General features: G+C 33.5%; 4 protein-coding genes across 6 annotated transcripts; 1 reads left to right on the forward strand and 3 right to left on the reverse strand.

Moving 5' to 3' along the window:
* Window position 1: 1 nt before the first annotated feature.
* LOC119635847 (glycerol-3-phosphate dehydrogenase, mitochondrial-like) lies at window positions 2-2,213 on the reverse strand (the record flags this gene model as incomplete). The annotated part of the gene is made up of 6 exons (XM_038030858.1): window positions 2,142-2,213; window positions 1,064-1,176; window positions 744-1,010; window positions 551-663; window positions 316-479; window positions 2-255 (listed from the first exon to the last, which is right to left on the reverse strand). Coding segments are annotated over exons 1-6 (948 nt in total), but the record flags the coding sequence as incomplete, so codon positions are not given.
* A 2,446-nt stretch (window positions 2,214-4,659) lies between these two features.
* LOC119635849 lies at window positions 4,660-10,813 on the reverse strand. Its single transcript, XM_038030861.1, has 5 exons — window positions 10,709-10,813; window positions 10,054-10,645; window positions 9,808-9,994; window positions 9,162-9,694; window positions 4,660-4,894 (listed from the first exon to the last, which is right to left on the reverse strand). The coding sequence occupies exons 2-5, from the start codon at window positions 10,077-10,079 to the stop codon at window positions 4,660-4,662; spliced, it is 981 nt and encodes a 326-aa protein (XP_037886789.1). The 5' UTR covers window positions 10,080-10,645; window positions 10,709-10,813.
* Window positions 10,814-11,850: 1,037 nt separating this feature from the next.
* Window positions 11,851-16,679, reverse strand: LOC119635956 (telomere-associated protein RIF1). Of its 2 annotated transcripts, XM_038031004.1 has the most exons (7): window positions 16,552-16,679; window positions 14,477-16,472; window positions 14,052-14,413; window positions 13,863-13,980; window positions 13,380-13,789; window positions 12,868-13,325; window positions 11,851-12,807 (listed from the first exon to the last, which is right to left on the reverse strand). In XM_038031004.1, the coding sequence occupies exons 1-7, from the start codon at window positions 16,639-16,641 to the stop codon at window positions 11,910-11,912; spliced, it is 4,332 nt and encodes a 1,443-aa protein (XP_037886932.1). In that variant the 5' UTR covers window positions 16,642-16,679; the 3' UTR covers window positions 11,851-11,909. The 2 variants fall into 2 exon arrangements, with proteins under 2 accessions (XP_037886932.1, XP_037886931.1); XM_038031003.1 differs by having other exon boundaries at window positions 14,052-16,472.
* Window positions 16,680-18,057: 1,378 nt separating this feature from the next.
* LOC119635935 (ADP-ribosylation factor 6) lies at window positions 18,058-23,839 on the forward strand. Of its 2 annotated transcripts, none has more exons than XM_038030973.1 (5): window positions 18,058-18,365; window positions 21,370-21,495; window positions 21,600-21,755; window positions 21,842-21,988; window positions 23,520-23,839. In XM_038030973.1, the coding sequence occupies exons 2-5, from the start codon at window positions 21,414-21,416 to the stop codon at window positions 23,660-23,662; spliced, it is 528 nt and encodes a 175-aa protein (XP_037886901.1). In that variant the 5' UTR covers window positions 18,058-18,365; window positions 21,370-21,413; the 3' UTR covers window positions 23,663-23,839. The 2 variants fall into 2 exon arrangements, with proteins under 2 accessions (XP_037886901.1, XP_037886902.1); XM_038030974.1 differs by lacking the exon at window positions 18,058-18,365 and adding an exon at window positions 18,429-18,541.
* Window positions 23,840-24,327: the final 488 nt, after the last annotated feature.

Genomic DNA, 24,327 nt, shown 5'->3' on the forward strand with positions numbered 1-24,327 from the left:
TCTTAATCGTTGGGTCATCCATTTTTCGTATAGAGTCCGTAAATGGGCCAGTAGCGTTAATAATGCATTTGGCCTTAACGGTAAATTTTTTGCCGGTCATATGATCCACCACTTTAGCACCACATAACACTTGTTCTCCTTTTCCATTATCTTTTTTCAATAATTCCAAAACCTCAACATGATTGCAAACCGTAGCACCGTGACGCGCAGCTGTCAAAGCAACAGCTAAACACATACGAGCATCATCTTGTTGACCTACGTTATACGAAAACATTTGTAAAGGTTTTCTTTTCATTATTAAAGTGAACACTATACCATCATAATATACAATAGCCCCTACTAATTTTTCCTTTTTCAGCATAGGGAACAGTTCCAAGGCATCTCTTTTCGATAGATAATAGGATCCTTTCACATTACGATCGCCGGCTACCAAATCGTAGCACTTAATACCCACCCAATAGTAAGGCACCTGCCACCATCTATAAACAATCAAACCAAACTGTTTTTTCATCTCTTCGAGAAATTCTATGAAAACTTCAAGGAAAATTACTTGTAAACTGGCAGCATAATTGGCAGGGGATGTGCTAAATGTGGTGCAGAATCTAACATACTTGCTCTCTCTGCTAAAGCCTCCTTAACCATACGATATTGTTCATAATCTAACTACAAAGCCATATAGAAGCGAGATTTAAAAATGTCTAAAAGCGCAAATAGACAGATACAGCAATCAATCGGCAACTCACCCCTAAGATGGCTTTTTGTAAATAACGTACACCTCCATGAATCAATTTAGTTGATTTGGAAGAAGTGCCACTAGCGAAATCATCGCCTTCCACTAAAGCTGTTTTCAAGCCTCGCGTAACAGCATCTAGAGCACAGCCGGCTCCCGTAGCTCCTCCTCCTATGATTAGCACATCGAATTCCTCACCAGACTGTAAATTCTGAATTTGCTCGTCACGTGAGATTAATTTACGTTTTCGTTTTGGAGGTCGGGCTACAGCATTGTTGACCTGAAATCATGCCATGAACATGGTTTTAAATTGAAAATTTTGAAAGAACATACAGTATGTGATGAATTCCATCGATCAAATGTCCAGCTAGCGACCACAGACCCAATAGTAGCACTTAACGCTGTAACGCCCACTTTGTAAAGACGCGACGCCATACTGTTTTGATCTAAAAAAAAAAACAGGAAACGAGGTATAGTTAAAGAGTAAGAAAGGTAAAGTTATGTTCAAGTTCAATTTGTGTATCCTTCACCACTTATGACACAAGGGTATATTATGTTTGTGCGGATGTACGCAACATCCAGAAGAAGAATCGCCCTTTATTATACGGATATAAATTTTGTCTGTCCGTCTACCTGCTTTGTTTTCTTATGTTCAACATACAGTCCGCAATGTTTCAGACATTTTGAGGAAATTTAATAAGCGTTTTCGAGCACTTCTCATATAACACATTACTTCAAAAAGCCGTTACATAATTTATCTGAACTGTAAGCTGGTGTAGAGTATTTCATGATGGATAAATTGAAATCAATTGTGAAAATGGGCTATTTCGAGCCGAATATTTCAGCATATTTCAGCATATATGTAACTTAACTTATATATGCACGATGTGCAATCGGTCTCGAATGGATTAAAAATCAAAAATAAATTCACAATATGTCTTTTGGTTAGCAGGCAAATAATGCCGTTTAATGTTGTGACGGATTTGGATTTCTCACTGTTTTTTACCGCTTTGTTTGAAGCTCAGCAAATATCCGTTGTTTTATTTCGCAATCAAGCCACAGCCACTAGATTTGATGCATAGAAAAAAAATTTGAAACTTCACAGCAATATTGACTATGCTTGTTAAAGTTTACTATCACTCCGCGAACTTATCAATCGGCATATTATTAACCGTTTTAGCGAATATCTCTGTTTGCACAACCCATATAAACTCAATAATTGTATTTTTATATATGCAGTTAATCATGAAATGATTGTGTCATGCTTCTAAAATATAAATCGTAATATCTTCTTTTCCTTCGTCACCTAATAAGAAAAGCCCGTATACAAGCTAAGTTTGCTTTTTTTAACTTGTGTATAACACATAAACGCATTCAACAATTTGTTCAAAATTAATTCTTATTCTCTCACCCAGTTCAGCATTAAATTTTTGCGTTGTTATATGCATGAAGGTGTTGAGTAAACAAATCTACGGTAGTTTATTAAACTCACATTGCAAATAGTAAATTAAAATATCTTATTCCAGCTCTTCGTTTTTTCACAAGCAATCTTCTCGTAATTGAAAATAATTCATGAAAAATTATTTACTCTAAACAACCGGACAATAATAACCATTGTTTTGTTTAGAAATTTCACACAAATATCATTGCATATCGTCGCACCTCATTTTTTATGCATGCATTCATTTCAGCGAGAAGGGGGAGCGAGAGAAAGACATAGATAGAGAATTATAAAAATAAGTAATTGAAAGTCTCTAGGAATTTACATTGAAAACAAGAACAAACAGGTATAAAGAGAGCCACAACATTAAAGGAATAAGAGAGACGGAGCAAAGTCATGTAAACTTTCTTTACATTTTTCTCTCAATTTTATAAACACTACAATTATGGCCTCTCTTTGATTTGATTTGTCTTATGTTAATCTTGCATTTATTTAATCTTTCAATTCCGATTATTCTGTTGTTCCTTCGTTTTTCGTTTATTGGAATATACCCAATAAAAATAGAAATCAATTTCAACAAAACATTTGTTGTAAAGTTTTTCATCTTTTTACACCTACGCATATTAAATGAAAACGATCAATAACGTTTTATATTCAGTTCGCGATTACTTTTATAACATCCAGGAAATTCATGAAGCAGTCGACGCATGACGAACAAGTGTGTTATTTTACATCTGCTCACTGCACAAGGCAACCGGTCTAATTGATGTTAAAAAATACATATTGACTGTTAATATTATAATGCCTTTTGTTGTTAACATTAACGTGTATATAATGTTAAATAACATTTAAAAATTAAGGGAATAATTTGGAAAAAGTGCAGCAAAGCACTCATAGCTTAAAAATGTTTAAAGATTACGGACTATGTTCGTTAATTTTACCTTTAGTTCATCTGTTTATACCTTCCTGAAAGTTTCAAACCGTAAAAAATTAGTAAAGTCAAAACTTAGTATTCTTTGTTTATTATTATTATTATTATTAAATTTCGCCAGAGAAATAAATTCCAAGACTAAACTCTTAAAACACTAGCATCTAAGGCTGTCGGCTTGCATTGAAAACTCTACCGCACTTGAGATTCGAACCCACGACCATTGAGTTGCTAGCAAGAAATAGTGCTTTCTTAAAATATACGCATTAAAAGCGAAGCTATTAAATAAAAAATTTCTGATAATAACAATGGGAATTAATGGACATTGATATTGAATTATGCTTAGAAAATTAACAGCTGCTAGGCTAGACAAAGGAATTTAAGTTGTTGGTGGATAAATGTGATTCTAGAAAAAAGGGTGTGAAAAACTACATTCTATAAAGCATTGTAGTTTCATGAAAAGGCAAGAGAAAAAAAAAGTATCAGACAGTGCCATAAAAATACACGGAAGCATTTTTAGGAAAGAAAATTACGAAATAAAAATTTTTTGGCATTTTATAAGAAAAAAAAAGCAACTTTGAAAATTTCATTAAAAATTGTGTAAAAAGTCTGTTATAAACAAAAGAAAAAATATTTCAACACAACAGAGAATTCGTTGTACGACCAGAGAATTAATAGAGAGCTTTTTGATTTGTATTCGTTAACTTGTGGTCATAATCCAGTTTAGTTAAATTCGAATTAAATTCTGATAAGCATTTTTTAAAGCTTTATATGTAAGTGCGCGAATTATTAATGTAGTTTACATTGCGTTCAATATATCACTCAAGATTTGATTTTCATATTTGCTTTCTTTTCGCATCTTGTCTTATTATATTTTCTATAGTGTTTGTATTCTTGATGAGCGTAGAATTCTAAATTGACGCCCGTTGCCGCATATATGCTACGGTCGGATGGGAAATAGAAAGATCATCCACATATTTATGACAGTTGATGATTTAAAACCCGAATGTTTTCAGGCCGGCTGATGTAGCTAGTCCCGATTTAGCTATTATAGAGGATGATCTCAACTTGGAGGAATTAATGAAACAGAAAGCTCTTCTTCAAGCTCGATTAGGTGCTTACATGTCTGATACTGAAGGTGATGACAGTCGTTCGCAGCGTGAAATGGAACATACTCTACCTGTGAAATGTACTGAAAGTAGTGTAAGCAACAAATACAGCAAGCGTAACGAACATACCACCACTGCAAATAGTAAACATAATTTAAATAGAATTTCTAAAGATAATGAATCCGATGTTATATTATTGGATGATTCTAGCGGTGATCGTTGCACACCGGAACGATTTGACAGACAGCAGAACACGGTAAGGCAAATGGACGAAAGTGGCGAGAAGAGAAAAGCTCATGAGACATCACCGTTGTATGTAGATAGACTAACAGATCGACAGATTCCGATAGTCATCATCGTAGCTCATGTACAGAACGGCAGGACATGGAACGGCGCGAAATCGAGGGAATAGGGATTCGTTGTTGCGTTATCATTGCAACATACGCTGCAGCTAATTAGAAATTGACCGCAAAGCGCTTTGGCTCCATTTAAGTTCGCTTTGGTGTTGCAAAGTCGCTGCTGTGACATCTGGTGTACCAGGCGAAATTTTTGTATGATATTGGTTTGGATGATATGCCAACACCACATTATCTACATAATCGACATTTAATATGGACATCAGAGCATTTGCCGCATCCTTAACACACTCTTTGGAATTTTTATTCATAAACAATTTCACTCCAATACTTATTTCATTTCGGGCATTTTCCGTAATTTTTTGTTTCAATTCTGCATTAGCACGCAACACTTGTCCATCGCTTTCGCAAAACTCGATTTGATCATCAATTGCTAGTCGAGATTCCTCGCCTTCGGCCGCTCAGGCGAATATTCTTTGCTTAATTTCCTACGTTGTGTTTGAAAATAGGTAGAAATTTTAAAGTTGGGAAATTCCCTTCAATAATTCGCGCCATTTATTTAGTATTCATTTTAGTCAGTATAAATTGAAGATTCACACTCACAAGTCTAATAAAGTTTTCACGATCGCAACTTATTTTTGCAAATAATTCCTTTGAATTAATTTAATTACGTAAATTTCTTCTATTATGAGTGCGATAAAGGAACCACGCCATTGCATATATATTTTTCTCACACAGTTCATGTAAATATATGAACACGATTCTATAGCGACATCTAATTGATAGCGGTGAGATTTTAGTTAGAAGTTAGTTCATTTCTTAGGTTCGTCGCTCTGTCCGCTTTCGAAATAAAAAAATTAGAATAGAAAGTTCAAAAACTAGCACACGTGCTTTTAATTGGCGTCCACTCAACTTTAAAAAAAAAACATAAGACGGCTGCATATACCTCTATAAGTAGCTATTAATCACTTTGTAAGTTGGTGGCTCGGTTAACGTTGACATATTTTCAATTTATTTTTCTTTATTTTTTATTTCTTCAGGATTCTTCATGTCCGCTGACAGATTTTCTCAATTAACAATTTTTTTTTTTTTTTAATTTTTGATCGGAATCACATCAAATTTTCAAAAGTTGAAAAAAAGAAGAAACAAAAGGTCATATCTGGGCTAAACCGAAGCTTGTATACTCACCACGTCGAAAAGGGCGACATGACCACGGTCTTCCCAAATTTCAATATTGAAACTTGGACCGATATATAGAGCAATTTTTTAATACTTAATTAAAAATTCAAAATCGTTTTTCGTTTCTATGGCTTGTTCGCTTCTATTTAAGGGATTTATAAAAATGTTTGTAGATGGTCCAAATTCACCTACGCGGAAGATGTGAGATGCTTAATGACAGCTATAATTCTTCATTTTAGCGAATGTTAATCCATCAAGAGCAAACGGGTATAGGGACATACGTAGATGAAATGACTAATATTTTTAAACTAATCCAAAAAAACTACACTTTACTTTTTCTCAGACGATTTGCAATCAAAGTGACAGATTTAATGTACCATTATTCATACAGGTTGTGGTGTAATGAACGAAGAAATACTAAAAGAACTGAAAATAGCTGGCATAAAGTAGATGCACTTAAGAATTTGTCATTTATAAAAGTCAAGTGTTCGCACACACTTAAACACATTTACCAATAAACATACATGTATCCGCTATATATATATGTAAAAATTCCACAAAATTTTGGTTTTTCTAACACATGTAGTTTTCGAAAACTTTTACATATTTACAATATTAATTACTATTCGGTTTGTATTCGATTCTCTTGTAATAGCATCCTTTTACTCATTTTTATTTAAATATTTAATTAAAAATTTTTCATTTTATCGTAGTGATTGCACAACAGATTTTATAAAAAAAAGAGGAAATCTTTCTTTTTTTTTCTTTCTCAATCGATCACTTCGCTATCTTACCGTAATTTTGTTTTCCCTCTCTTTCTTTGGCAAAATTTGTATTATTATTTACAAGTATTAACTAACATAGATTCAAAAATTAAGCAAAAAAAAAAAAAAACCGTTCAAAACCCGTAATTCGTTACACAAAAATAGTTATTTTTTTCTTTACTTATGTGCTGAACATTGTGAGTGACTGTTGCAACTGTCAGCGAAAATATTTATTGCAGTCTTTGCAAGCAGAGTCATTTAATTTCTGTCTAAATTAACAGCAGCAACAAGTTGTTAATAAGATTCGAAAGAATACCAACAAGTATTTATCTTACTTCTAATAAAACGTTAATTGTTAATTTTATTAACATAATAATTTTATCCAATTACTGTAGTAGAGAGAGAGAACAATGCATTTGAGTAATTTTGTGAAATGTTCATTAACATAGATCCAGAGCAGTTAACATGAAATTATCTTTGGCCGTTCATGTTATCCGGTTTTTTCTTGGTTTCTTCCTATTATTGTAACTAAAGTTCTGGCAAGATTTTACAGGAGAGTTATTTGCATTTTGCAAAATCTTCATAACATTTACGAGCATTTGTTCGCCTTCATCAAAGAGAATGAATTATTAATAAGCAAGAGAGATATATAACCGGTTATGGGAATGAAGAGAGTGGAAAACTGAAGAGAAGGGAGAGAAGCGAAAAAAAGAGGATTTGCAACATTACAAAACGCTCGCAATATAACATTTGTATCAAATGGTATCTTGTATTTGTATAAAAATTGGCCATGTACGAGAATAAGCGTATAAAAATTGGCCAGATACGAGAATAAGTATATTATATTCTCAATAATTCGAAAAATGTGAGAATAAGCTTCTGAATTTGTTTACATTTGTTGAATAATTGTTCAAGTATTGCTTGTTTTCTTAGTTCTGAGAGTAAAATTTATTTTCTTGTACATTTCTTATGGAAGGTGCTTTTGGCTTTGCTACGAATAAAATCTTTTTCCTTCAAATCTTTTTTATTACTGTTTTTACTTCTAAACAAATTATTATTTGTTTTACATTTTAAATGGGAATTTTTTTTTAAATTCATTCTATCCAAAATTAATAAGAAAAGATTACCGAAATCATTACATTAAAACTAAATTCAATCGACCCCAAAAATGGCAGTACGATAATTTAAACATGCATTAGTACTAGGAATTAAAAGATTGTCGCAGAGGAATCATATTTTCAGTTTTCATATTATATAAAAATCTTAATGTGCAACGGTACTTCGTTTTCAGTATTTAATGTCAAATATAGTCGCATTGTTATATTAATCCATAAGAAGGAATGGCTAGAATTGCCCTTTGAAGTGGTAAGTAAATAACTGAAGCATTAAGCAATTCGTATGCCATGAATTGGGCGCAGTAAAGACAGGAACGAAAGTTATATTAGTGTTGTTTGCCTTTGTAATAAGAGGACGTTAAGGAACATCTTTGGAACAAAGTCATACTTGCTTTTCACGCACCCAAATTCTTTTCAGCGTACATTAATGTTAAGAAATTTTGTCAAGAGAATGTATTTTCTTAAATACAATTTAACGACGAGAAGTTCCGTGTACCGTTTATTCATTTGCATACCACAACACATTTCATATTGAGTTGATTCGTAATTTTTTAAAATATTCTTTTCAGATTCATGATTTAATAAAAGACGACGATCTTTCAGTAAATCTTTCAGGGAAGACAATGCATACAAAGAAGTACTGAATTGGATAAAATACGATTCGAAGAAACGATAAAGTTATCTGGCAAAGCTAATGCGCGACGTTCGTCTGACTTTTGTTAGAACTGAATTCTTGCTAGATCACATCCCTACTGAAATTATGCTTACAAGCGATCCGCAATGCAATCAATTTTTTATTGAAGTCTTGAGAAGTTCATAAAAAATGTTTTAATGTTTATTGGCTGTGAAATTCTTTTTCAATTTTTTTTTCATTGTGTTTAATGGTAAAGTTGGTTGATGTTGTCACACCACAACAGCAAAAAAAATTGTAATTTTCTTGAACTAATACTCAAAAAAATAAGCTTTAAATTATAAAAATATATTTTGCTTTTTATTTCTTATTTATTTAAAAATTTCCATTTGAAAGTTTTCGATGGCATATTATGTTCTATTTACAATGAACTCAGATGTAATAAATTTCTTAGAGTTTTTAACTGTACAGTACCACGTACGGTGAATTATGGGTTGACAGCGGAACAGAGCTTCTCATATTGAGCACTCTGTCGCATCAGTCTCTACCAATGCTCAAAATTATCATCAATGGCTTTCAACTGCGCTACTGGATTATGGATCTAATTTTAAATTAACTGGTCCAAAAAAAAAAAAAAAAAAAGAAAAAGGAGAAATAATTTATCTAATATTTTTGTGTCCTTATATTAGCAATTTTTGGTATATTACTTCACTATCAATTCATTGATGAACAGAAACAAAAAAAAAAAAGAAAATGTATTAACAAAAAATAAAAGCAAAATATCGCTTTACTCAAAAAAAACCAAAATATATACTGACAATTATAATCAATTCTTTTTTCTCTTCTCCTCTAAAATTTCCAATTTTTTCCTTTTAATTCCAATAATTTCTTTCATATTTTCTTCGTACATTTCCAGCTTCGTCTTCTTTAGTTTTAAAATTTCTTTCGTGTTTTCTTCGCATAATAACATCTTTTGCTTTGTTACATTCAGTATTTCCTTTGTAGTTTCTTCGTCTTGTTCCAAATCTCTCTTCTTCACAACATTTAGAATTTCTTTCGTATTTTTCTCTATTTCAACCAATTTCTCTATAATCAATTTTTGGTTTTCGGTTTGTGCCTTTAAGACCTCGAGTATTAACTTTTCGCAGCCAATCGGCTCGTTATGTTCTATCGAGTCCTCATTAATATTTTCCCTTGACACGCATTGATGCGTTTCCTCATTTTTTGTCGTTGTTGAGTTCGTCTGGCTACTTACCTCCACATATATTATATCATTTTCTTTCACTTTTTTACCACTTGAGCCAAGTGATGCTCGCAGTGATTTCGTCAACACATTGCATTTTGTCAAATTTGCTACTGCTTCTTCCATAGGGCTTAAGTGGAGACTTTTTTTATTATTTGCTATTTTGCGTTTAAGGTTTGCTTTAAAATGGGTCCATACCTAATGAAAATTTGTAAAATCGAAATTCATTGGAAGAAGAAAAAAGTGAGTATATTAAAACCGATCAAGTCTGATCTTCAGCATACGTAGTGCGATGGAATTGAAATGCATACCCTTAGCCATTCTTCAGGCAAGCGTATAGGCGGTCCATAAGCGTTCATTTCGAAAGCCAACTCTTCAATTTTCTCTTTCAATTGACACTTATTTGGCCCATAGTGTCCTTTGCCTTTAGCTATGTCCGGATGTTGTTTCATCCATTCTACCATAGCTTTGAATTGCTTTTTGTTTGTAATTTTAATACTAGAAGTAAATTATTTTTATGCATAATTTTTAGAAAACATACATTTTTTCTTACGTACTTTTTTTCCATTTTATTTTTCCGCATATTTGTTATATTAGAGTTTTATTAGCGACAATTGTCTCTGTAATCAGTTGTAAAGACTTATGTAAATCGACAACAGTACACTGAGTTTCTTTGAGACTGTTGTGAACTATAATAGCATGAAAAGTATCTGACGTTAAGTTGTAAGCAATGAAAATCACAATTAATTGACGACACAAGAATTCAAGAGGCTATCATAACAAGTGTTGTGAACTGACGACGACAACACAACTTTGATTATAGTTGTGAGTCATCATAATATCATCTAATCCAATCTGGCTGACACATGTTCCCACTTTTTTTTTTTGCTAATTTATATTGTAAAACTTTCGATCTTGTAATGATATTTATGAAAAAACATTTTTCCGGTTTCCAAGTTACACCTCTTTTAGTGGCAACAGATTTTCGGTCCTTTTGGACGAGTTTCGCTGCTTGCTGTCCATTTGGCTGGCAGACGCTAGAGTGTAGCGATGAATCGCCTACTTCATCCATTGTCATATATATCATGGAAAAGTCCTAAACAACTCCAGCATCACACTGACCCCTTCTGGGAAGCTACGGCTTAATTTCTAAGCCCATTTGGATACATTTTCACAATAAATAAAAAATTAATAATAAAATAAGAAACATACTCGGCTTAGCTTTCGATATTTGATATTCTTGATGAAATTGTTGATGAGCAACTTCGGCTTGTTTCTAACCTCTGTAATATGTTCGTAGGTGTCTTTAGAAAGTAATCATAGGTTCTACGAAAAAAAAAAAAGTCTGAGATGATGTGTTGATTATTGATTATGGGAGAGCGACCTTTGTTCCTCATAATGTAGTCAAAAGTTAGTAGTAGTCAAAGTACCCTCGCCATACAGCCTTTTGGCCGCCTATCAAGCTCACGATATACAAAGCAACTTGTGCCAATAATAAATTTGCTTTGTGAAAAAATTCAGTTGCTTAGTCCTCAATCACCCTCACAATAACTATAGCATCACTTCATCCCCGATTCTCGAATCAGCGTATGGAACTAATTTCGAGACGTGATGTTAATGTTTGAATCCAAAGGCTCGCAATTGCCCTAAACTAAAACATTCGGAATCCCAAAAGCATTAACAAAACACACAAACAATATGTGACTTCCTTCCATAGCTGAGTAAGACATGGCAAATATATTTAATTACGCTTCCTGGGTCACTTGCAACATAAAACTTTGCCAAAACAATACAAATTTTGCACGCTTACCTTGTGCAGCCCATTTACGTGAAGGGAGCGTGATTTTCTGAAGTCTCATTATTGATAGCATAATTTTTACTATACGTTTGCGACTTTTTCTTAAAGTTGCAGGAAGTTTCCTTGAAACATGGAGCAGTTATCGCTTTGATCACTAATCGCTAAGACCAATATACCAATATATCGGGCAGTTATGATTGTAGGGCGTAGTTCATGTTTTAGTTCTAAAATCCGATTATAACCTTAAGCTTCGTTACTGCTTTCTTACGATTGCCAATACCACGTAAAAGCCACCTTAGTCTGATGTGTGTGTGCGTACGTTTCAAAATCTTCATCATATTCGCTGCATTCAAAAAGTTTTGTACCGATGTCGTTTTCCATGCTTCTATTTACTTACTTTTGAACTTTCTCCTATCTGATCTGATCAATTTCTTTTAAAATAATGTATTACATGTTACTCCTTTAGAAAGTATTCTTAATGAATTGAATTTAATCAACCGTAAGTACATTCTCTTCTCGTTTAAACTGTTATCGACTAACTCTATATTTAAAATAATATATTTATAAAACAATTGTTAGCCGTTGAAACTAAGGGCAAACCCATATGCATAAAAATTACAAATTAGATGAAGAGTCTGCGGCAGATTCCGACACTAACGACGCCGTAGTCATCTGTATGGTATCGGTTGGGGTTTTGTTGTTGCGAAAACGCATTAATGTGCTTATTAAGTCAAGTATATGTTCGTCGGAGAATTGACATTGCCGTAATAAGTTTTTAACGTGACCAACACGTTCCTCTTCGTTTTTACAATTTTTCAAAACATTAGGTAACTGCTCCAGAAGATTATTACGACAATTCGAATTGATTTGCGATTTGGCACAAACGTATTCTATAACCGAATTTAGATTAAGACGATCGCACACCACAGTTGAGAGATTCTCTTGTACGGCATGATCTAGAAAATCTTTCGAATGATTTTCTGAAAAAGTCTCCAAGACATTGCTTTTGATTTTTGCATGTGTAATCATAGCGTCTGAGAGAAATTTTGCTACAGTATTTGTAAATTTAAGTTGTGGTGACTTTTCGAGATTAAAATATTTGATCAATAGGTTATCCAATGAACACTGTTCTGTAACTATTTTCAAAGCATTTTCAAGATTTAACTCAGCTGCTAGGCTATGAGATGTGCATTGATGTTCATCAGGCATGTCTAAGGCACTATTGTCCGAGGGCAGTTCAGAAGTACTACTGCCTGCTTCTGCTGGGTTATCGTCACTATTGGCAGATGTATTACGACTGTCATCCCATCTAAGCGAATCTAAAGCATTCTCATCTACCATATCCATATCTGTTGATGTTTTTCCATCAGCAGGGCTCTTCTCATTATTACCTTCCGCGTTATGAGGATATTTTTCAATTTCGATTAAGCTATCCAATTTGCTACGTCTTCTTAAGACATATTTAATCTCTAACGGCGAGGGCGAAGTGTTTATTTTATCCATAATGAGACAACTAGAAAAGGAAAATATATATTTAGAAGAACTTCATCAAATATTTTTATTTTCTGCTAACCGTTTGGGTTTAGTTTTACTTTCTTCTACATCTCTAATATATTCCTTTGTCACGGAAACCGGGGGATCGTGAAAACTCACTCTTTTTCGCTTCGTAGCGGGTGAGTCGTACGGTGTCATATCATCTAGGGTATCCTGATGCAATTTACGTTTTAGTATACTAACAGAAGGACTGGCTGTCGGCGATGGTAGACGTTTAGAAAAAACCAAAAGCTCTTTGGTTTGTAATGGTGTAGAAGTGTGTTCTGTACCAGTCAATTCCATCAGTTCACCGTGAGCACTACGTTGTTGATGCGGCGTAGAAGCTACACTTGTCGATTGGTTGCTATTAGCCTCCAGTTTTTTCTGTCGTATCATGTTAATCAGTTGAGCTCCACGGCCCGTTAAATGTGAACAAGGTTTCGGTTTTAACGTAGGACTGGTGCTGTTGTTAATTATCTTACGTCCAGGAGGAGAAGACTATAGCAAAAGTAATTATGATATCTACTCATGGCTATTAAAATCACAACCTACCAATAATGTAAATTTAGTAGTAGGTATTATCTTTTTCGGCGAAATCTCTTTCACCGGTGTTATCTCATTCAACGATTGACCTTCCTTACAATGGAGTATGGCAGTGTTTTCAAGGTTCTCAATTGAATCATTCTCTCTATTTTCATTGATATGAAGAGCGTTAGATGAATTTTTATCGCTTGGTGATAAAATTTCTTCTTCCGTGTTTGTTAAGTCTACAATTTCTCTGTCCTTCACTCGTTCTGCAGGGCTTTCGTTTACTAAATTCGCCATAAGATCTGCAGTATTCACTTCGGTTTCTGGCTCTTGTACTTTATTTTTTTTAAGTTTATGCTCTTCTAGTATTATTTCGGACTCTTTGAACAAATCTTCACTTTGCGGAAGAGCCGCACTAACTAACGCCTCCGCAGCTTTATTACGACACGTTGCCAACAAAAATATGTGAAAATATGATATAGATATGTTGAATATTTCTTTTCTTACCCGTCTCCTCTTGTTGGTTATGATGAATTTTTTCCTCCGGGATAAGCGGAGATTTTGATTTTTCCTCAGGATTTTTAACATCGTTTTTGGCGCGTAAACAAAGTTTGCGTGATTGCGGCTACAAAATTTAGCATAATTAGCTAACTTCATTTTCATTAGCTTATTTCATTAGTTTCTATAAAAATATACCTTCTTCGTTTGGTTATCGCCAGCTACTCTTGTCACTTTGTCCTTCTCCTCTTTCGTTTCTTCTTCTATCTTTTTTAATGCCTCCTGTTTTTTACTGTTATTGCGCGTGTTATACTTCTCACCTTCTTCTGATTGTTTAGATTTAGGTGAGCTTTTAACCCCATTACCTTTGTCTTTGTCTCTCTCCTCTTCTTCATCTTTGTTAGGCTCCTGGCTTTCCAAAACAATTTCAGACTTATCTTTCTGAGCAATGACAATTTTTTTTGGCGTCCACGGTTTCAACGAACTATCTTGGGATTGACTCATATCATTATATAAAGCAGGTATATCTTGCTTTTCAGCCATTCGCTCCTTTTGGCGTTCTGTTAATTTATCTGGATTTAGGCTCCATACAGAGGGTATAACAACAAACAACATGTCATTACCTTTCAAAATCTCTTTCATTTGGGAAAGCAACTCTTTAGCGGGATGTTGGCGCAACTTATCTAAAACTGCCTTCTTCCATTCCTCCAGGAAACAGGTATCCATGTCTTTATCATTAAAACGCTTTACGGATGTTGCAATTTCTCGAAGGTTGTCAAACAATTCAGAGATATCTTCATTTTTCAATTTCATTAAAGCCTTGGAAAAAGTATCCAAAGCAGCTCTTAATATATCTTTTGGCAATTTAAATGGCTCTTGGTGCTGCTTTAGAAGTTCCTGCATTAAATCGAATACCTCTTTGAATTTCTTTTGCCGGTTGCGTGTGTTTTCCAACGTCAAGACATTCGTCACGTAAGCATCGAAGAGTTCAGAAAACGACATTGTTTCATTGCGGGTTAGTAATAATTCTTTCAAACTATTTTTCACTTGACTTAAAAATTTTGGACGATCTGGAGAATTTTGTCCGGCACGCAAAAGTTGACACCACACTGTACAGAATACTTGATCAAAACTATTATTAGAGCGAATACCAGCAAAACCGACACTTAACTGCAAAGGCCATAACAACCAACGTTCCACTGCAGTGGCATTCTCTTTAATCCTTACATCCAAAAGGTTTTGTTTCAAATATTGCATTAAATCGTGGGAAACCTTTAACCAAATCAATAGTTTCATTTCAAAGGCCTGGTAATCCTCGTCCTCATTCTGGCAGTGGAAGATATGTTCCAGCAACGTGTTTAAAAAACGCCACTTTTGTGTGCCACTTTCATGCAATTCCAAGCTAAAAACCCTCTGTACACATCTTTCTAATATGGCTGGGGGTATAATGGCTTGCCCTTTTATAAAAAGACGAGTAAATCCTTTTATTACACTACCGAATATATCCAAATTTTCGACAGTTTTCCGCATATGCAAAACTTCGGACGCTAATATATTCATAGCATAGCCTACTAAGCGAGGAGAATCCTTTATCATAGGAACCAAAGCGTCTGCGACATAAGCGGTTAACAGAGGTATATCCTTACTTAAGGTCATTAACATAAGTTGCCGCAAAAGTTGCTGATAAAGTAACTGCCTGCCTAAATCCTGATCTGGATTTTGTTGATCCTCTAGCGTTATTAAACGCAAAGCTTGAAAAGAAGCCTTAACTAGAGGTTGCCAATACTTTTCTAGAATTTCAGAGTCCAGTAAAGGAGATGGTACCGAAAGATTTTCCAACTTTCTCTCACGCAGACAACGTTCTAATGTCTCATTTTTACCACAGCTGAGCAATTTAGCTAAACAAAGCAAAGCCAGTTCTTTAACTATTTCATATTGTTGTGCGGTACACACCGATGTTTCTGACGACGACCCGTTACCAAAACAAAATATTAGAAATGGTCCGACACACATCTCGAAATGTTTCACTAAGTCACTATCCAAACAAGTCAGCAAATACCACCATACGCGCAATTTCACTTCAGCACCCAAAGCTGATTTGGATTGCGACGATTTCAATGGTATACAAATAAGTTTTAATCGTTTGGGAGAACTTATTTCCATATATTTGGCAAATATTTGGATAAGCAAACGCCAACAATGAAACGATTCTATTCTCACGGTGTTGTCACCATTACGAAAACCCATTTCCACTATAGCCAAGAAAGTGTTTATTGTGCTGGCCTTTTTTGCTAGTTCACGATCTAAAAGACGTATAAAAAAACCCCATACTCGATACCAAGAGGAATTACGATTCTCTAATAATTTGTGTATTTTACTGGCCTCTGCAGTCAAAGCAGCTTTTAGCGCAGGCCATTGTTTACATTTATGCATGGTTTCAATATCCAATGAAATCATGCCCTGTTCAAAAGCTTCAACTGCTTTACTTTGTATGGCACGATCCGCATCAAACATTAAAGGTAAAATATCATTCAGCCAAAAATTGAACATTTCATCATTGGCTATTTTACCACCCATTAGGCTTGTTGTTTTACAGGTGCTCGTTAATAAATCCAGCATCTAATAAAATAATCAATGCAAATAAATGCAATTAGATGCTAGGATGTTGACAAACTTGTGAAAAAACTTGAATACATACGCTGCAATATAAATGACGCTGATTATTTTTGAGAATCTCTTTGGATGAGCAGTAAACTCCATAATATGCTTCGCTCATCTCGGTCTCCATTCTATCTAGAACAATTTTTTCCTATTTTTCTTTTCTTTTGACACCTTTGTTTATTTATTTTTCTAATTTAGTTAAAATAAATGTGTTTTATAACAACAATTTCAATGTGTTTGTACTCTTTTATCGCGTAAAGCGCGCCAATTTAATGGACATTAGGCGAATTTATGCAATTAATAAATTCTCATTATGGCCCATGGTTGCATTTTCCCGCTTATCTAAGTAAAAGCAGTAAGAAAATTGTATTTCTCTCGATACTGATTTTTGACACGCACGATTTTATACTAATCTATTAAAATTGTTATACATACATATTATGTATGGCTATCCGCAACGTCTTTAACCAATACGTAATTTGTGGACCATACCCAATTTCAAACTAAATTCTCTCATGTTAGCAAAGAGCATATATATTAGTTTTCGGCTTTCTTCCCAATTTTCACAACCCTAAAAAAGTAATGATAGGTCCACTGACAATATTTTGCAAAGGGCACAAAAAGTATACTTACAGAGTATATCTCTTTATTTATGAATATGCTACAGTAGTTCTTATTTTTGTATATGTATGTACATAACATACATAAATATATACAGATGCACGTACGTATATATATATACAAACTTGTACATAGGCACATATCCAGAAATATCAATAGTAGTCTTGTAAGCGAATGCCCGTCAAATCGTTTCATTGTCAAAATTTACGACTATAGTAAATACTTACTGCGTCTGACATGTCTTTTGGATTGTGCACGAGTTTTTTATTGTATCAAGGATATGTTGCAATTTTGATTTGGCGATAAAAATTTATAATAAAAATGAACTTTCATTTAAATTCCAAAAACAGCGTCCATAAGAGTGTAAATAGCAGTGAATGCTACTATACATTCAATTGCAACAACTTAACATCTGTCTTTAAAAGTTTTTCCAGAGCAATGTATAATTTGCGATAAGGAAGTACAGCTTTGTAGTAAAATACTACCTAGAATATTATCTTAATTAAGGAAAACATAATTCTATAAATAATTTAAAAATTCTTAATTTAGTTGCGTAAAGATAAGTGTTTTTGAAAAATAACTTTCATTCGTTTAGTCAATCACCGGCTTTTCTATACAGAATAGCATAGCAAGTAAATAAATACGAGATGTTGTCTCTTTTTCACATGACATGAAAGTAAAACTCTCGTTGCGATTTGTTTTTCACTTTCTTCTTTGTTATGTTTTTTATTTTTCTAACAAACAGACAATATATTTACTTCTGTATCGCTCTGTGTTACGCACTTTTAGAACAACGTTTTAAAAGTTCAATATTTAACACCTATGTTATATGTAAATTTTTTTTTCTCAATAATTTTGTGCTCTCGATAAAAATCATCTTCATTCTGAAATGAAATGAGTAATTTTTCGTTTTTTTTTTGTTTTATAACATTAAATTGGAAACTTGACAGAACTGGATGCTTTACTTATGTGTACTGAATAAGAAGAATTTAGAGAAATGAAGTTTACTAAATATGATTTAAGGAAAATCAGCTTTACTAATGTGTAACATCCGTTTGAAGCAATTGGAAATTTGGAAAACCTTATGCGCCCTGAGGGCAGTGATTTATCAAGAAAAAGTTGTGTAGCGGCTGTGAGAGGAACGAAGGAATATTTTTCTGTGTAATTTTTCATATTGCGGCGACGACGGGCGGCAGTATTTGTGACGTGTAATTCTAAGTGTTTGCCAAGGTTTGCATTGATAAAAAAAAAAATAAATAAATAAAAGAAGAATGGAACGTAAGAGCGCGATAAAGTTAAATAAAGTTTAGTGTAGTTACGCGATTGTGAGACTGCAAAGTGGTTAACAAAGCGGATAAAATCTAATAGAAAATTTACTTATGGACTGATATGGCCAGAGTTGCCTTGTGAGTTAGTAAAAAAAAAGAAAAAAAAAAAACAAGATAAATCATTCTGCTTAAACTATACCGGAAAAGGTTTTCAGTTATCAATAATAATAGCCATTGTACAATAATGTGCGATGAACTTTTTATGTTCAATTTGTTGTTGCTGTTCTTACTTTTGTCATCACGTCTGATTGTCATTGAACTGTGTTTTTGTGCGAATTTGTTACAATGATGTGATGTTATGATCACGCCCTAAATTATTATTAAGTGTTTGTGCGTGTATGTGTTTTGTACATAAATAACCCATGTGTGTTGACTCGCACGTTGTTTGATGCTACGAAAGAATTCTTTTATTTATTTAAAAAAATCTGGAGTTTAATCTACTGCACTTACGTCCCAAACAAATGATGCTATCTTTGACTTCTCTACGTAATCAAAATTGAATGCCGTTTACTAATAAATGACCTACAGAGATGTGCTTTATTGAGATATTCTTTATAGGACTTCAATACACGTAGAAATATAACGTATATAGCGAAAGATTGCAATTGATTCTGTATAAAATGATTTAATTGCTTAACACATAATAGAACTATATGAGATTAATTATTTACATATACGGACGTTTAGTTGTACGCAGAAATTATTTGCATTATTACGAGGTTCATTATAAAAGTTGCAGTTGTGATTATTTTTTTGAAATGCGAGTGGAAAAGCCGGGAAAGTATATAAATATTTATGATTTATGCTACAATTTTGTAGCCAATGAGCCTCGTCCGTATGTCCGGTGAGGTTTTGAAAATATCACGATTGGAAAGGTGAAATTTAACATAAAAGACCTAAGTTCATTGCTCCCAATGTGGACTAAAATTGGTGGTAGTTTTCCGAAAATTACCAAAATCTGTATCGAACAACCTATAAAAGATATTCGATAAGAACTTAGGTTAATTGAAATGGCAGCAAAAAATTATGTCATTGCTCCTATTTAAGAAAATATTATAATTTTCTATATACATATATATTAATATTATAATAGGCAATTGATATTCAAGGTAGGCATGCTGACTTATATATTTATATATATACGCTTTGTTTTCTGTCCCAACCACTGAATAGTTGTGTTGTGCTGGGCGTCAGAGACACTATAAGACCAGTAGCTAAATCCTGTTAATTAATTGACTAATCTGGCTTAGGAATCATCACTTACTACTGGAAGCCCCATAGACAAAAAATTAGAAAAGAAATTGCACTTAATATGCGGAATGTTACATTTTGTCCTCGAACCGATTAAGATAATTTCCGAAGTAAAAGTTGTTTATTTTTTAAATTTAAAGATTTACTAGATTTGCTTTGCTAGACGGGCTTATAGTATCGAAAACATAAAGGTCGCAAAATAATTGGTTAATTTTAATTTATAAGCATATCGGTTAGGTGGCCTTGAATGCTTTTACCCAAAAGTATATTAAGTTGCGTGCGGATGTATGCAACACTTAAAAGAATTTTAGGCTAGCCCATCTTTTATTATATTGATCGACGCAGGATCATTTTCTGCTCGTCCCCGTTTTTTCTGTTGAATCTAGAGGTAGCCACTTTTGAGTTTATTTTTGGCCCAAGGACGAACGCTGTTGAAAATGGCTCGGATATGATCACCTTTTCCAGTACTTCCCGTATAATGCCTTATTTTGAGAACTCGTGGTATGAGCAAGTGTATTAAGCGAACTGGTAGCGTATTTTATGGTGGGCTGTGTTCCGCTAGTGTGTTACTAAGTTTTTATTTATTTTTCCTTAATATTTGGATTGCACAACTTAAGCCATGTAAATGTAAGTAAATGCTGAACAAATCGGCAAAATTTTGCCAAAGGTGAAGGTGTCGGTTAATCGAACGAACTACTATCTCACTGATAATTTGGATGGCATTTAAAATTAATTGCACTATGTTTGCATTCAATTTTCGCTTTCGTTTAGTTTAATATTTTGTCTATCATGGATACCAAGGTTAATTGAGTTATGGCTGCAGGTTAAGCCTACGTACGCCAAGTTCTATCTATATCAATTTTACCTATCGTAAGCCATTGTGAAAGAGAGGTATCGGACACACAGGCGGATGAACCGACGAACCTGCCTATGCAGACTCGGAATCCGGGCCTAATCGGAAAAATATGTAAGCCCGTGGTGTGTGTTTGTGGTTATTCGTAAAGGCTAGGAGATGTAGCAGTTCTACTAGTAATCGTGTTGTAGACAACATCAAAATTGATCAAAAATTTGATCATATTATTGATCGATTAAAGTTACTTTTGGAAGGCATTGATAAATAATTTCTAGAACATAGCTGTTGTGGTCCAGGTTGCATAGTGGCCGTTTCTTGCATATCAAGATCAAGACCAAGATCATATGTATTTCTTTGATTAACGTAGGAATCTGAATCACTAACTGCCAGTCAGCGGTGCGCCTGATCGTTAACAATGCAATAAAAATCTACTATAAATAGTTTTAGAGGATGCATGTGGCTGTCAGCTGGCAAAGGAATTATATAGCCCAAAGTTGAAAAGTGAAAGATTTAAATGCTTTAGCTTCGGTGAGATGCATTCAAAAGTCGACCCAATATAGATTTTCCATACTGTATTCTATTGTGTTTTTGGAAATTAACATTTTTTTGTGATTTAGTAGCAAAACCAGTTTTATAATTGATTCCAAATTTGTAGTTTCCTTTAGTTATTAGGATTTTTAATTAATTATTCTCTGAAAAGGAATTCGTAATTTTTAATCTAAAACAATTTCAAACAATTGATTTTCGATTTATACCTGTAATAAGTTTTAAGTTTTTATTTTTTTTAAATTTTTATTTTCAGATTACCTTCTATTCAAAAAGAACCATTAATGCATCGTCGTCATTATGGGGAAATTATTATCAAAAATTTTTGGTAACAAAGAAATGCGTATATTAATGCTCGGCTTGGACGCTGCTGGCAAAACAAGTATGTTTTTTCAATAAATTATTTCATTGAATTTTTTTCTTAACGTTCTTTTGTTATTGTTACTCTTTTTTTTCACTTTTTCTCTTTTTCTCTCATATTAAAAGCGATTTTGTATAAATTAAAATTAGGTCAATCGGTAACAACAATACCAACAGTAGGTTTTAATGTAGAAACTGTAACGTATAAAAATGTCAAATTTAATGTGTGGGATGTGGGTGGTCAGGATAAGATTAGGCCATTGTGGCGGCATTATTACACAGGTAAAGTGAAGTACAAAAAAATATATATATCTTTTATAAATGAAAAATTAAATTAAAATTAAACATATTTTTTACTTATGTTTTAGGTACTCAAGGCCTTATTTTTGTGGTTGATTGTGCGGATCGTGATCGCATAGACGAGGCTCGAACAGAGTTGCATCGAATAATTAACGACAGAGAAATGCGAGATGCCATTATTTTAATTTTTGCAAATAAGCAAGACTTAGCAGATGGTAAGCAATTGACAGTAAAACTTATTCAGCTTCCCTATGCGTGAAAATACGCAACTGGATATTGCAAAGAATGGCATCTTGGTCAAACTATAATGAAAATGATTAGCTATTCCTGCCTATTCATCTACATCTCAAAATTTTGAGTATGAACTCAGAATTCTTTCCCAAGTTGTGGTCTTGATTAGCTTAACAACGGAAACAAATTTAGATATATCTACTTTTCCATTGGCCTTCTAATCAATTTTTCTGGGTGCATGGATAAAACAAGATTATGCATCAGAGGCATCGGAGAGTGCACTCTTGATCAGCCCAACAGGGAAAACGGTTTAGACCATTGCTTAGACACCATGGTGGTTCTTATATGTAGTTTTGATAGAAGAGAAATGATTGAAATCGATTAAGAAATTTTTGACATTAGAGTTACAGAACGCATCCGCATATTGTTAGCCAAATAGTTTTAAAATTTAAAGGCAGGCGGTTACCAAAGTGTTTTAAATTCAATAAAGAGTTTTTTGTGCTGGCTTTTTAGAACTTAGAGGGAGATAGAGAGAGAAGAACCACTGCAAGATTGAATAAGCGATAATAATCTAACAAACTACGTAGTACAAAACTACGTAGTACCTAAAATACTTCAAAGAAAGGGGTTAGTAAAGGACTCATTCTAGCTTAACCTAAATGCACTCGATTTTCCTTTAACTAAGTTCAGTTTATAGTGAGTGGTTATGAATGGGATTCTCCCCACACTTGCTCGCCTGTTTTTGGTTTCCTAGCATCCGTGAAGCTGCCAAGACAGTCCTACTAATCCTTAGGTAATTCGACTTTAGCATCCGGTATAATATAATATAATCTGGGATCATCGTTCGGTAAAATATAAAGTTCGTCCTTGCATTATATGTTACAACATACTCGAAATCAATTATGACAACAATCATAGATTGATATGTTTACGTACTGCACTAAGGGATAAGCCGCTTACTCTTTTACGATATTTTACTTTGCAGCGCTCTCATGTAGTTTGCTTTCATGAACTCGAACTTGACATCGAAATAAATTGAAATCTATACATTTTTTAGTTTAAAAAGAAAACAAATAAAAATTATTTAGTGGGCCACAGTCCACCATTAAATACCCTACATCACAAAACAGTTATTCATATAGTGACTTTTCAAAATGTGGTGTTGTATGGGAAGTGATCGAAAAAGTAATGCGATCGGAGCAATTTTAAATCGCGTTTGTCTTTTTGCCACAGCACGCCAGTGTACTAAATTTCATCAACATACCTCCAAAATTGTGACCTGCAGATTGCACAAGGACGGACAGACAAGCTTAGATCGGTATCGTTCAAGTTTTTCCGGGTGTTGCATACATCCTCACAAGCTTGTATGCCTTGTGCCATAATTCGTGCCGGGTATAAAAAGTAGTGGGCAACTAGAAAAGAAAAGAATTGCTTGCTTTAAATCTTCGTCTCTTTGCTATTGTTTCAAATCTTATTCACACATTTCATCATTATCATTTTTTTTTTTTTTTGCAGCTATGAAGCCCCATGAGATTCAAGAGAAATTAGGTTTAACACGGATACGCGATCGTAATTGGTATGTGCAACCGTCATGTGCCACCACCGGTGATGGCCTCTATGAAGGCCTGACGTGGCTGACTTCAAATCATAAGTTATGAGAATAATTTTAGGCAAATCCCACTGCAATTTATACAATGCATCATTTTAGAAATGAGAATTGAAAAATATCCCACATAAACACAAATACACATAAACACACACATACACATACTATTCAAAACAAACTACAATAATTAAACATTACTCAATATGAACAAATAATTAAAGCAAACAATTAAAAGAAAAAGTAAATAAATAAACAAGAGATAGAGAGAGAAATCAAATATAAACAAAAAAAAAAAAAGAAGAAATTTCAATATTAACGAATTTGAAAATCACACAATTGCATTATACAAGATATTACTACACACTCTCGTCATTCTTCTGTAACTCGTATCAATATTTTCATAATTTCTTCTGATTGTCAGATTAACTTTGTCATAGCATTTAAGCAAAAAAATATTGTTCGTAACTACTTCTTGTAAGTTAGGGAAAAATATTCTTAAAAGAAAGCACACATACGTATGCACATATCACTAAGCGTGGTAATTGATTTCACATAAAAGAATTTCAAAAACATAAAAATACAATAAAATTTCGCCTCTATCTTCTCTCCATCTCCCACTCCTTTTTAAGGAACTAAAAAGTATATGCATACACATAATATTAATATACATATATATGTGTATATTTACATATATATATATATATATATATATATAGA

This window comes from Glossina fuscipes, unplaced genomic scaffold (assembly GCF_014805625.2).
Source record: "Glossina fuscipes isolate IAEA_lab_2018 unplaced genomic scaffold, Yale_Gfus_2 27, whole genome shotgun sequence".
Lineage (NCBI taxonomy): Eukaryota > Metazoa > Arthropoda > Insecta > Diptera > Glossinidae > Glossina > Glossina fuscipes.